A 12997-nucleotide genomic window follows, 5' to 3' on the forward strand; every position below is an offset into this window, starting at 1 on the left:
GGTGGCTCAGTCGGTTGAATGTCCGACTTCGGCTCAGGTCATGATCTTGTGGTAAGTTCAAGCCCTGTGTCGGGCTCTGTGCTGACAGCTCAGAGCCTGGAGCCTGCTTCGGATTCTGTGCCTCCCTCTCTCTCTGCCCCTCCCCTGCTCATGCTCTGTCTCTCTCTCTCTCTCTCTGTCAAAAATAAATAAGCATTAAACAATTATAAAAAAAGAATTATTTTCCAAGTTGCAATGAAAGATTGAGATTTTGATAGGAACTGTTTTAAATCTATGAATGACTTTGTAAAGCATTGACATTTTTATAGAATTGAATTGTTTCATTCAGGAATATGGTGGGTTTCTCTATCTTTTCAGGTCATTTGTGTCTCTCGATAAAGTTTTGTAGTTTTCTTCATATAAAGCCTTCACTTTCTTTGTAACTAATCTGTTAACTGCTATTCTATCGGAATGTATTGATTCTTACCTATTTTTAGTTTATTAAGTTTTCAGTCCTACTATCCACATATAATATTCATTTTGCATTCTCCTTTGCAATTGTTGTAACTTAAAATTTTTTTTTTTATTTTTAAAGTTTATTTATTTTGAGAGAGACAGAGACAGAGTAAGTGGGGGAAGGGCAGAGAGAGAGAGAGAGGGAGAGAGGGAATCCAGGCAGGCTCTGTGCTGCCGGCGCTGAGCCCGACATGGGGCTCAAACCCATGAAACTGCGAGATCGTGACCTGAGCTGAAACCAAGAGTCGGGTGCTTAACCAACTGAGCCAGCCAGGCACCCCCGCACTTGTTGTGACTCTTAATTTCTGGTGCCTACTCTACTCTTGCCCCTCAACGTATTAACCTGTGGTGGTAGAGAGAGCACATTTGTTTTGGTCCTGACTTTATGAGAATATGTATTGTGTGCCAGTCCATCCTGGCCTGTTTGCCCTCAGATTTGTGCTTTGACTTTCCTTGCTCTGTTGTACTGCCGGGGACTGACATTTGCAGGCTGCGTATCCCCAGGCCCCCGTGTCAGCTGGTGTCCATCTGGGTTCCACCAGTGGGAGTTTCTAGCAAAAGACTGGTGAGCCAAAGACAGGGTATTTCTCCTCTGTTCTCTGCCATGGGTAGCAACTCCAGCAGCAGTGACGTCTGGTTTCATGGCTCCAGCTCTGGCCAGAAAGATGTCTCCATAGTTTTAGCTTCTGCTGGGTGAACCTGGTCCCCAGGCTCAGGGAATACTCTTTGCTCTTTTTATTCTACCAGGGAGGCTGCCTTCCGTCCCCAGTAGGAGAGCCCCTGTCCTAGACCCTATGTTTTATAGGGCCCAAGTATCACAAACACAAAACGTAACTGTCCTGGAGAACGCATGGTTGCCCTTCTGTCGGGATCTGGCGGCCATCAGTGCTGGCACAGCGTGGCCCAAACAGCTGCTCTTCTGGTTAACACAGTTCAGGCCCCAAGGACATGCTTTTCTGAGACTCTTGCCCTCAGAACAAAAAACATCTGCATCTAAATGCCTTTAAGTTATGTGGGTTGTGTTGCTGCTAATACGGTGTTAGCTACTGCTTTGGAGCACAGATAGGGTGTGAGGGTGGAGGCACTTTGATAAAAGAAAAGATGAAATGATTAACTTGTCAAATCCTTCCTCCCAGGTAGCACACACGCAGTAGATTTTTGAATAAGGAAGCGTCACTTCCCAGCAGCGATGGGCATCCATTTTCCTGCTTCCTTTTGTGTTCCAGTTCATGGTTCTGGAGTTACGTATGAATTAGGGTGGTATTTTGAACAGTTGCACACAGTAACTGAGGCACGTTTTGCAAGATTATGTTCTTGCAATTCATATTCCTCTTAAACCATAAGTGTATTTCTAGACCTAACCTAGATTTTGGCCTAAAATCCAGAAACATTCTTTATAGCACATATATAACATAGTTTGAATTTGTTGCTAGAGATGTGGCCTCAACTGAGCCAATAGTCATGAAGTTCTTTGGAGGAATTGAAAGATTATTTATATATCTTGAATCTATCCATAGACAAGACACATTTAAATTTGGCCTTACAGCCACTTAAGACACACAATGTGGGGCATGTGGTGGCTCAGTCAGCTAAGCTTCTGACTCTTGATTGCGGCTCAGGTCATGATCTCACAGTTCATGAGTTCAGACCCCGTGTCACCACAGAGCCTGCTTGGGATTCTCTCTCTCTCGTCTCTCTCTGCCCTTCCCTGGCTCTCGTGTGCGCGTTCTCTCTCTCTTTCTCTCAAAATAAATAAATAAACGTTAAAAAAAGGCACACAATGGAAATGCTGACTAAAGCCATTAAATTTAATGTAGAAAGGATGTAAGATATATTAGGAAAGCTAAATGAAACAATAGAATGTCCTCAAATCTAGAGCAAGAATGTGGTCTTTGTGGAAGATAAAATTAATTTAGGACTTGTGCTGTCCACAATTTTTTGATACAAACTATTACTTGCTATTAATGGTATAAGCAAAAGAAAACCTAAGTTTGGTGATTTCTCACTTAAAGGGATTAAAAATACTTTTAAATTTTAAAGAAAATGGTTTTCTAAATAAAAATAGAGTGCATATGCAATCAAATGTGATATCCTAATAAAATATAAGAGAATCAGAACAAGGAAATGCAAATGTTTTCATGACTTGAAAGAAGAGGCTTCATGTACAAATAAGCCAAAGTAATGTCTGTAGTAACTATTTTCCGACTGTTATAGATCAAGATATGGTCTTGACTGTGGAGAGATTTGAACAAATTAAGCAATGGACTGCAATTTTTGGTATTTTTCTTTCTAGCACTGGAATATTTGAAAGAAGAACTGAATAGGTATTGTGGATCTACATATTACTTCGACAGTAAAAATCATGACATATATGATAATTTTTTACATGATAAAAGTAATATTTTTTGCATTTTTTGCACTAACAATAACTTGTCATAGGTGATCGTTACAATGCTTGAATATAACATACAAAATCCCAAATATAAGTATTGTTTTAAGAATTTGTGGGGCGCCTGGGTGACTCAGTTGGTTGAGCTTCCGACTTCGGCTCAGGTCATGATCTCATGGTCCGTGAGTTCAAGCCCCGTGTCGGGCTCCTTCCTGACAGCTTGGAGCCTGGAACCTGCTTCGGATTCTGTGTCTTCCTCTCTCTCTGCCCCTCCCCCATTCATGCTCTGCCTCTCTCTGTCTCAAAAATAAATAAACATTAAAAAAATTAAAAAAAGAGAATTTTATTGACATTCCAATAGAAGTGTTACTGCTTCAGTAGGGTGAAGTTTCTCCAAATTGGAAATAATTAAAAAAAAAAACAAACCCAAAACTATCCTGGGTGGCTCAGTCGGTTAAGTGTCTGACTTCAGCTCAGGTCATGATCTTGCCTTTTGTGAGTTTGAGCCCCGTATCAGGCTCTCTGCTGTCAGCATGGAGCCCACTTTGGCTCTCTCTCTCCCTCTCTCTCTGCCCCTTCCTCGCTGGTTCTCTCTCTCTCTCTCCAAGTAAATAAATAAGCTAAAAAAAAAAAAGAACTATTTAAAAACTACAGGGAATCAAAAGCAGTTGTCAAAAACATTTGACATTACCATCAATAGAATATAAAGTTATGTGAAAATCTCGATTATAACAACAGAATGATTTTTCTGAAATAAAAGTCAAGAAAAATAACTCTTATGATACGTATTTTGTTGTAAATTATAAGTGCCTCTATTTTATTACTCACCTGTGCATTGCCGATCCATCAACACATGAGCAGTCATAATTTGGTTGTCTTTGATATTTTGCCAAATTGTATTCATACTCAAATATAACTTTACACATATTTGAAAATTGGTCATCACAAAGGTATGTGTAAGGTAGGAGGTTGGAACATCGTTGTTTAACAATTCATCATTTGACTTACACCTATAAACATTCAGGTACATGAGAGGTGGGCTGCGTTTGTAAGCTTGCCCTGGGCTCTTTGTTGGGGCCGAGCCTGCCTCGTGGTGGTAGTGGCTTCCTGCTGCCAGCTTCCTGTTGTCTGCTTGGCTCCTTGGTTCTTCTATCACTCTTTAATTTTGCACAAATAAACAGATACATATATATTGGCTTATGACCCCTTTTTTCCTTTATTTTTTTCAAGATTTCATTTTTATTTTTTTATTAAAAAAATCTTAAAATCTTTATTTATTTTTGAGAGAGACAGAGAGAGAGAGAGAGAGACAGAGTGTGAGTGGGGGAGAGCAGAGAGAGAGGGAGACACAGAATCCGAAGCAGCCTCCAGGCTCTGAGGGTCCTCGTAGAGCCCGATGTGGGGCTTGAACTCGCGAACCATGAGATCATGACCTGAGCTGAACTTGGACGCTTAGGCAACTGAGCTACCCAGGCGCCCCAAGATTTTATTTTTAAGTAATTTCTGCACCCACCGTGGGGCCCCAACCCATGACCCTGAGATCAAGAGTCACTCACCCCATTGACTAGCTAGGTGCCCCTGTCCCCTTCTATTTTACATGAAAGGTAGAATTGTAGGTTGAAGAGTGTCCTCCCAGAACCTCTGTTGAAGTCCTAACCCCTATGACTTTGAAATGTGACCTTATTTAGAAATAGTGTCATAGTAGAGGTAATTGATTCAGATGAGGTCAGGCTGGAATAGGGTAGGCTTATGTTCCAGTATGACTGGTGTTCTTATAAGAAGAGAGACATTTGGCAACAGAGGAAGGATGTTGTGAGAAAAGACAGTCATGTGATGACAGAGGCAGAGATCAGAGTAAGCCAAGGAATGTCAGGGATTTCTAGCAGATACTAGAAGCTAGAAGCTCCTTCTAGAAGCTAGAAGAGGCAAGGAAGGATTCTCCCCTCCAGGTTTCAAAGGGAGCATGGTCCTGACAACACCTTGATGTTGTACTCCCAGTCTCTAGAACTGTGTGACAATAAATTTCTGACACTTTAGGATAGCTGATTTGCGGTGCTTTGTCATAGAAGCCCTAGGAGAGGGGCAGCATACCAAAACTGCTCTTTGCCCCATGTGCCAGTGTTTCTCCAGGCTAGACACCTACAAGTAGAGCTGCTGGATCGAAACAAACATCTCTCGTCTTCACAGCTACTCCAAGTTGCCCTCCTGAGTGGCGGTATCAGTTGAGGCTCCCACCAGCAGAGCACGACAGCTTGTTTCCTTATGCCCTGGCCAACACTTGACATTAACAGACACATAAACACTTTTTCCAATGGATGGGTAAAAAAGAAGCACTTCAAAAAAATTGCATTCTCTGATTACTAGAGGGGTTGAGTGGTTTTTTTTTTTTGTATGTTAATATTCCATTTGGATTTTTCTTCTGTAAAGTTTCTTAAAAAAATTTTTTTTAACGTTTATTCATTTTTGAGAGACAGAGACAGCATGAACGGGGGAGGGGCAGAGAGAGAGGGAGACACAGCATCTGAAGCAGTCTCCAGGCTCTGAGCTGTCAGCACAGAGCCTGACACGGGGCTTGAACTCGTGAATGGCGAGATCATGACCTGAGCCTAAGTCGGACGCTTAACCAACTGAGCCCCCCAGGTGCCCCTATAAATTTTCTTTTTAAGACCTTTGATCATTTTTCTGTTGTGTCATTTAAAACAGCTTTTTAAAAAATGTTTATTCATTTTCAAGAGACAGAGACAGAGCATGAGTGGGGAAGGGGCGGGGAGAGAGGGGGAGACACAGAATCCGAAGCAGGCTCCAGGCTCTGAGCTGTTAGCACAGAGCCTGAGGTGGGGGCTGAACCTACCACCTGTGAGATCATGACCTGAGCTGAAACCAAGAGTCAGCCACTTAACTGACTAAGCCACCAAGGCGCCCCTAGGAAGAGGTTTTAAATATCCAGGATGTTTGTTGGCTTTAACTGGTTGTCTTTTTAGCTTCTAGTGAGAGGATCAAATGACATTTATTTGGCCTATTGATATGAGGCACCTGTAATTGTACGGACTTTCAAAAGCAGAGCAGTTAAGTATTTTATGGACAAGAGGAAGAATGCCAATGGGGAGAGGGGCTTTTTAAAACAAGTTTAGAGGGCTGCTTGGTTAGAACAGAGGGCCTAAGGGAGTGTAATGGCCAGTTTTAGAAAATAGGCTGAAGGGCACCTGGCTGGCTCAGTCTGTTGAGGACCTGACTCACTTTTGGCTCAGGTTATGATCCCAGGGTTGTGGGATTGAGACCCACAATGGGCTCTGCACTGAGCGTGGAGCCTCCTTAAGATTCTCTCTCTCTCTGTCTCTCTCTCTCTCTCTCCCTGCCCTTAACTCCCTGCCTGAACTCCCTCCCCTACCTCAACTCCCTCCCCTCCCTCAGTGTGCACATACTCTCTCTCTTAAAAAAAAAAAAAGGTGTGCCTGGGTGACAGTTGTGTCTGACTTTGGCTCAGGTCATGATCTCATGGCTTGTGGGTTTGAGCCCCATGTCGGGCTCTGTGCTGACACCTCAGAGTCTGGAACCTGCTTCAGATTCTGTGTCTCCTTCTCTCTCTGCCCCTTCCCCGCTTGCACTCTGTCTCTCTGTTTCTCTCTCAAAAATAAACATTAAAAAAATAAATAAAATAAAAAATGAAAAAAAAATAGGTTGAAGCCTTTGTGACACCTTGTATGGGGGTGTAACTCTTTACACCTTGTAAAGAGTTTGAGCTTCACTGTACAGGCAAGATGAAATTCCTGCAGGGGCACCTGGGTGGCTCAGTGGGTTAAGTGTCTGATTTCAGCTCAGGTCATGATCTCATGGTTCATGGGTTCAAGCCCTGAGTCGGGCTCTATGATGACAGCTCAGAGCCTGCAGCCTGTTTCAGATTCTGTCTCTGGCTCTCTGCCCCTCCCCCGCTTGTACTCTGTCTGTCTCTAAAATAAATAAACATTAAACAAAAATAAAGAAAGATGAAATTCCTGCAGAATTTTGGGTAAAGGATAACTGTAGAATAGAAGAAGATCAACATGGTGGTGTGGTGGAGGAAGAAGACTATAATGTAAGGAGAGGACTTAGATGGCTAGGGGTGAGACGAAAATGGCCTTTTGCTATAATGACCCTACTAAGGAAGAAAAGAAGGAAAGCTGCTAAACACACAAATGTGGCTCTGTGATAAGTGGAGATATAGGGAGAAGAGCAGCGATTCAAGCATAAATACTAGCATGTGACACACTGGAGGAATTGTGTCAGGAGGGCTGAAGTGGAAGATAACTCATGGGTTTCAAGTAATGTCCAAGTTGTGCAAAGTTAATTAGGAAAACAGGAGTAAGTGTATATAGCAAATGATGGCATCTTGATAGCTGGCATGAGAAAGCACACCTCATCAACTTGTATTTTGCTTCCAATAGACAAGGTCAAGGAGAGTGATTTTTAGACGGAAGGTAGGGTGTAGGGTAGATCAAATATGATAACTGAAGATAGCTCCGGATGGGTGAAGAAATTATAGGAAAGCAGCTATCTGCTTTGGGTGAACTGTAACCCAGGAAAGAGAACTTTTCATGATATCTCTGTATCTCTGTTGTTGACCTTAGAGAAAGCTTGGAGAATGTGAACGCCGGTTAGCGAAAGGGGGGAGGTTGTGTGTGAGCAAATGAAATTCCAAATTTCAACCATGTGGATTTCACAAACTGCAAACCAATGATTTTAATGTTATTTTGGGGCAAGATCCTAGAATAGCATTCAGAAAGGATGAGTTGTAGAAGAGATCCTGGAAGAGAAAGTGAGGATGATTAGAACTTTATATGGGTCATGTGGAAACATGACTGACCGTGTTTTTTCTTTATCGGTTGACTTCACGGTTAGATCAAGGAGCCCTGCTGGATACAAGAAGCACTAATAATCAGGAAGCATCAGAAAGCCTGGAGCAGTAAGCTCAAGGAGAAAAAAACAAAAAAACAAAAAAACAAGGGGGTATTTAGTCTGGAGGGAAGAAGGCTTAGGGAGAACATGATGGCCAAGGTCAAGTATGAGAAGGACCATTAAATGGGAGAGGAATCAGGTATCTGTGGGCTTCCCAAAGGCCAATGGGTAGGATTACAGGGATCTAGGATGAGACTCAGTATAAGGAAGGACTGTCTAACCATTTATACCACCTGAGAGTAGAACAGGGTACTTGCCAAGAGAGTGATTTCCCTATCACTGCAAGTATGCAGGCAGAAGCTGGCCAATTACTTTTTTGGGAAATGTTCTAGGAGAGATTCATGCATTTTTGTGTGGTAAACTCTAAAGTCCCTTCCAATTTTGGGATTCTCTGATCCTGGGACAGTGTAGGTTCGAATCGGAAGGACGAGGTTGGAAACAGTGATGCCACAGCTAACAGGGTGGAAGGAACTGGAAGAAGGCAGAGGGAAGAAACATAGATCACTCAATTAAGAAAAGAAGGTCAAGTGGTTATATAGTCTGGAGGAGGAATCCTCCCTCCTTTTAGCACCAAAGACCAGGCTCTTCCCCAAATGGAGTAGTGCTGTCCAGGAAAACCGCATGTCAAAGGAGGCCTCAAAACAACATCTTTAAAAGGCTTTGGGGATGTCACCGAGGCCAAAGTTTTCAAGATAGAATTTTAATGATGTTGGGAAAAGAGGAGGACAGTGTTCCATTTAGGGCCCTTCCCACAGCAGGGCCCTAATCACAGGACGGCCCAGGAGGGCCATGGGAGAAGGGACAAGGCACATCAGTGGAAGCAGGCCTAAGGCACAGGCCTGGAGAAAAGTTGCCAAAGGAAGAACAAGAAAGGGACGGAATAATGGAAGAGGGAGGACAGATACAGATAAAAGGAACAGGTACCTTCATTGCCAGATGGGTAACCTCCTGGGTTTCCAGGGGGCTCCAGGGCACCTCTTGGAACTGGTTCTCCGGGGAGGGGAGAGCTGGTAATCAGGAGAGTGAGGCTCTAATGTGGACGTGCCCCTACTTGCTGAGTGACCTTGTAGGTATCAGTTCACCTTTCTGCCTCCTCCCTGTGGTCAGACACAGACATCCTGTTAGGCTGGAAGTGCTCTGGGCTTTCCAGAATAAAGTAGCTCCGGGAATTTCAGACTGCAAGTCTGCAAGTGTGCAAAGTGTTTGCGCTTGTTTCCAGATTTTCATGGCTGGGGGAGAGGGAACTGGTGAGGGTAGACAGGAAAGGTGAGACCACATTGTGGCCAAGTCGCTGGGCTCCGCCTCACCGTCCTAGGGAACCCAGGGGACCGGGAGGCGGCCAACGGCACGTGCCTGATAGCCCCTCGGCCAGCCGGGCCCCCTAGAACCCGGCGGACATCCTCAGGCTCTGCTGTCCCTTTCAGCAAAACCCATTGCCGCATCCAGGGACCGAAGGCGAGGCACGCCCCTCCCCCACTAGATGGCACTGAAACGCCTCGTTCCCGATTTTCAAACTGCAGGGAGGATGAAAAAAGACAAAAAGAATATGGTGGAGGTGGGCTCTTTCTGGCTCGCAGGCCGCGTTGTGCAAAGCAGGGTGCCGGACACTTTTCCCCCCCCGCAGGGCAGCTCTTTACCCCGCGGTGCGGGCCCCCAGCTTTGGAGTAAGGGTGAAAACGAGGGGCGAGCATTGCAAAGAAAAAACCAGGCTTTCAACCTGGGAGGGAGGCTCCCAGCCTTTGCGGCGCGGTCTCACGTGAGCCCGGCGGTGGGGGTGGCGGGCGTTTCTGGGATGAACTGGGGCTCCCTTGGGGCCCACCCGCCCACGGTCTGGGGTCCCGCACTGCTTCCCAGCGCCCCCGCTAAGCCTAAATCCAGCAGCCACCCAGATGAGGACAGACCCGCACCGAGGTTTCTTTTAACCGCACCTCCCCTCCTCAAAGCGAGCCCCCCAGCGTTTTCAAAATATCTATTAAGCATCCGCCCCCTCCCCCCACCCATTAAAATTCTCTTCCTCTGGTCCTGAAAGGATCAGTCAGTTTCCTTTTTTTCTTTCCTGCTGGGGAGGGAGGTGGTGGCAGGTAGAGGTGGGTGTGTGTCGGGGGGTCTGGCGCTGGCGTGGGGCTAGACTGGGGTTGGCCGTGGCAACCCCAGCGACGCGCCCGGCCCCGGGGGGGTGGGGGTGGGGGAACGGCTGGAGCTAGCAAGGTAGCGCCTGTGGCTTTCTGGGGAAAACAAAGATCTGATGTGATCCTAGATTCCAGCGACAAAACTGGGGACGCAGGAACTTCCTCAGCCCCTCTGAACGCCGACTCCGCAATAAGCAGTCTTTAAAGAACTGGGGTCGATGTGAGGGAATTTTCCACCACCAAAACGAGATAAACAGGAGAAGGAGGCAACATCCCTAAATTTATAATAATGCACGGAAACATGCTACATGCCACATGTATGTATATGTGCATAAATATGGATATGGTTGGGCACATACCTATCCGGACACCATTGACTTGCCTGGTCAGAGACTCAGGCTTAGACATCTCGTGCCTGGGAAATGGTGCAGTTTATCTTTAAGGATGCTAGAAAAATAAGAGATGAGGCTCACGTTGCACGGATGACATCACTAGCTTTTGGCTGCGCGCTCCGTGTTCTCGTCTGTGGGTTTTAGCCAAAGCTGCAGCGCCCGGCGCCCGAGCGAGCGAGCGCGGCAGCGGCTTCCTCCGGCGCCCGCACCCGGGCGATGCGATTTCCCGAGCACCCCGGGCGCAGCCTGGGCTCTGGCTCCCCACCACCCGCCGAGCCCGCGAGGCCCCGGAGCCGCCGCGGCTAGAGGAGGAGGCAGGGAGGGGAAGCCCAGCGCCCCAGCCTCCCTCCCCCACCCTCGCCCCATTCACCTCGGCGGCCGCCGCGCGCTGGGAGCCTGATCGCGGGACGCCGAGGCCCGGACGGGATTCTCCGCGCGCCGCCAAGTGAGCCGGCGCCTCGGCTCCTGGGTGGGCTGCGAAGAAAATGGTGCAGTCTGAGAGCGGCTGACCCCAGTTGGGCAGAGCAGACAGCTCCAGTGCCGGGCTGTGGCGGGAGAAGGGGGCGGATTGTTTTGAAGGGCCGGGACCGCTGTTTTCCTCGGTGCCTGCAGCATTTTCTTTGCACCTGAGCAGCAGGTTCCTGGGGCTACTTGGGAGCCAGATGAAGTGAGGCAGAGGCATCGCGGGAGAGGCGGGTCTGGAACCTCTCCGGTGGATACTCAGGAAGGAGACTGCGCTGGGGAGACCGGCATGACGCCCCCGGGGCTGGCTGCGGGGCTGGTGGTGAGCCCCGATCGCGCGACCTGTCCATGGTGTTGAAGGCACCGCGCGCCGAGCTCCGCGCGCGCCGCGCCGTGCGCTCTGCCGGGTGCATCCTCCTCGGCGCATCCTGTCTCTCGAGCCCGCCGGCTGCCGCCCATTCACCCCTAACCGCGGGCCGAGGCTCGTCCGGTTACGCCGTCCGGGTGACCGCGCCGTCGGCCCGAGGGGCCTCCTGAATGGCGAGGCCAGAAGCAGAACACCCGGGAGCTCGCGCGGGAAGGTTGGCCGCGACCGTGCGCCCACGGGAAGCCCGCCTCTGAGCACAGCGCGCTGGCCAGACAGCAAAGGACCTACTGGTGACCAGAGGACGGAGCTTTTCCAAAGAGCCGACCCAGAGAGGAAGAACATTTCTTGGTTTGCAGATCGGAAGGGGGACAGTCGCTGAGTGGGAGACCCAGGCGGGACTCAGGGCAGCCGGCCCTGGCATCTGGAGGTTTTCCTTCGTTGGCCGGTCTCGTCGCGGGTGCTGGAGTTCCTTCTGTCGTCGCGCAGCAACTCGTGATAGCCCCCACCCCCTCACCCCAAGAAAAGGCCAGGCGAGCGGGTCCCGTCGCCACCCTGCACAAAGAAAGCCCAACAGTCTCACTGCAGCCGAGGGCACTGGGTGTTTAGTTTCTGGCCCGAGGGCAGCGGCGCCTGAAGTCCGGCTGTGTGCCGACGCGGCCGGTTCGGGGCAGTAGCTTCCTGCTGGGCAGGGAGGGGGCAGGAGGCGGTCTTGTCCGCTCGCCGCCGCCGGAGGCTGCACCTGCCCCCCCGGAGGATGCCCAGAAGCCAGCCGGAGCCTCCCCGGATCAGAACTTTTTAGGCTGTCCGCCCCCATCCCCGCAGTCCCTGGGCCGCGCACCGGCAGGCGGGGGCGAGGGGGCGCCGCCGCGCGAGTCCCCCTCCGGTCCCCCCTCCCCCTTGGCTCGGCCGCCCGCCCGCCGCTTTGTTCCCGGCGCGCGGAGGGAAGGCGAGGCTGCGGCGGATCATGCCCATGGTGTAGCCGCCAAGCGGAGGCATGGCTGCCGGAAGGTTACTGCTCTACACGGGCCTCTCGCTAGCGCTCTGCGCCCTCGGCATGCTGGCCGTGGCCATCTGCTCGGACCACTGGTACGAGACGGACGCCAGGAAGCACAGGGACAGGTGCAAGGCCTTCAACACCCGCCGGGTCGACCCCGGCTTCATTTACAACAACAACAACAACTTGCCGCTCCGGGCGAGCCGCTCCCGCCTGGACCGCTGGGAGGGCAAACTCCTCCGGGCCCGGAATCGCAGGCAGCTCTTCGCCATGAGCCCGGTTGACGAGTGCAGCCGGCAGTACAACTCCACCAACATGGGCCTCTGGAGGAAATGCCACCGGCAGGGCTTCGACCCCGAGATCGCAGCCCTCATTCGGAAAGGTAAGCGCGAGGCGCGAGGCGTGGCGCTGCGGAGAGCCCGGCGCCTCTAGGCCCGGCAGCCCTCTCCTCCCTTCGCCCGGCAGCCCTCTGCTCCCTTCGCCTGGCCACGGTCTCTCCGGCCTCCTGCGAACGGGAGGTCAGGTTGTCCAGGCCCTGCTGAGCCTCGGAGCGGCCAGAACTTGCCTCCCGATAGCCGGTAATGGAGGCTTACCTCTCTCTGCCCGGCCTCTTGTCTTGCGTTTGTGTGATGGGATTCCCGTGGAATATCGTGGTCCAGGGTTTTTATCCAGGATAATGCTTCATCAGTCTCTGAAAAGGGAGGGAATCTGTCGCGTTGTGTTCTTTGCAGAGGAAGCCCCTTTGAGAATGATGTGTCCGGCAGACAGCCTCCTAGTTTTAATCTTTGTTTTAGATGTTGAACCGATTCAGGAGAAACATCTCACTGAGAAGGCCAT

The 12997-nt window shown here is 49.5% G+C and overlaps 1 protein-coding gene across 1 annotated transcript in view; it reads left to right on the forward strand.

Annotated features, from left to right (window-relative positions):
- Positions 1-11955: 11955 nt before the first annotated feature.
- Positions 11956-12997, forward strand: part of TMEM178B (transmembrane protein 178B) — a 122064-nt gene continuing 121022 nt past the window's right edge. The window contains exon 1 of the mRNA XM_049641959.1: positions 11956-12542. Within this exon, the coding sequence (XP_049497916.1) occupies positions 12161-12542 (382 nt within the window). The 5' untranslated portion in view covers positions 11956-12160. The remainder of the gene's footprint in view (positions 12543-12997) is intronic.

Source organism: Panthera uncia, chromosome A2 (genome assembly GCF_023721935.1).
Source record: "Panthera uncia isolate 11264 chromosome A2, Puncia_PCG_1.0, whole genome shotgun sequence".
NCBI lineage: Eukaryota > Metazoa > Chordata > Mammalia > Carnivora > Felidae > Panthera > Panthera uncia.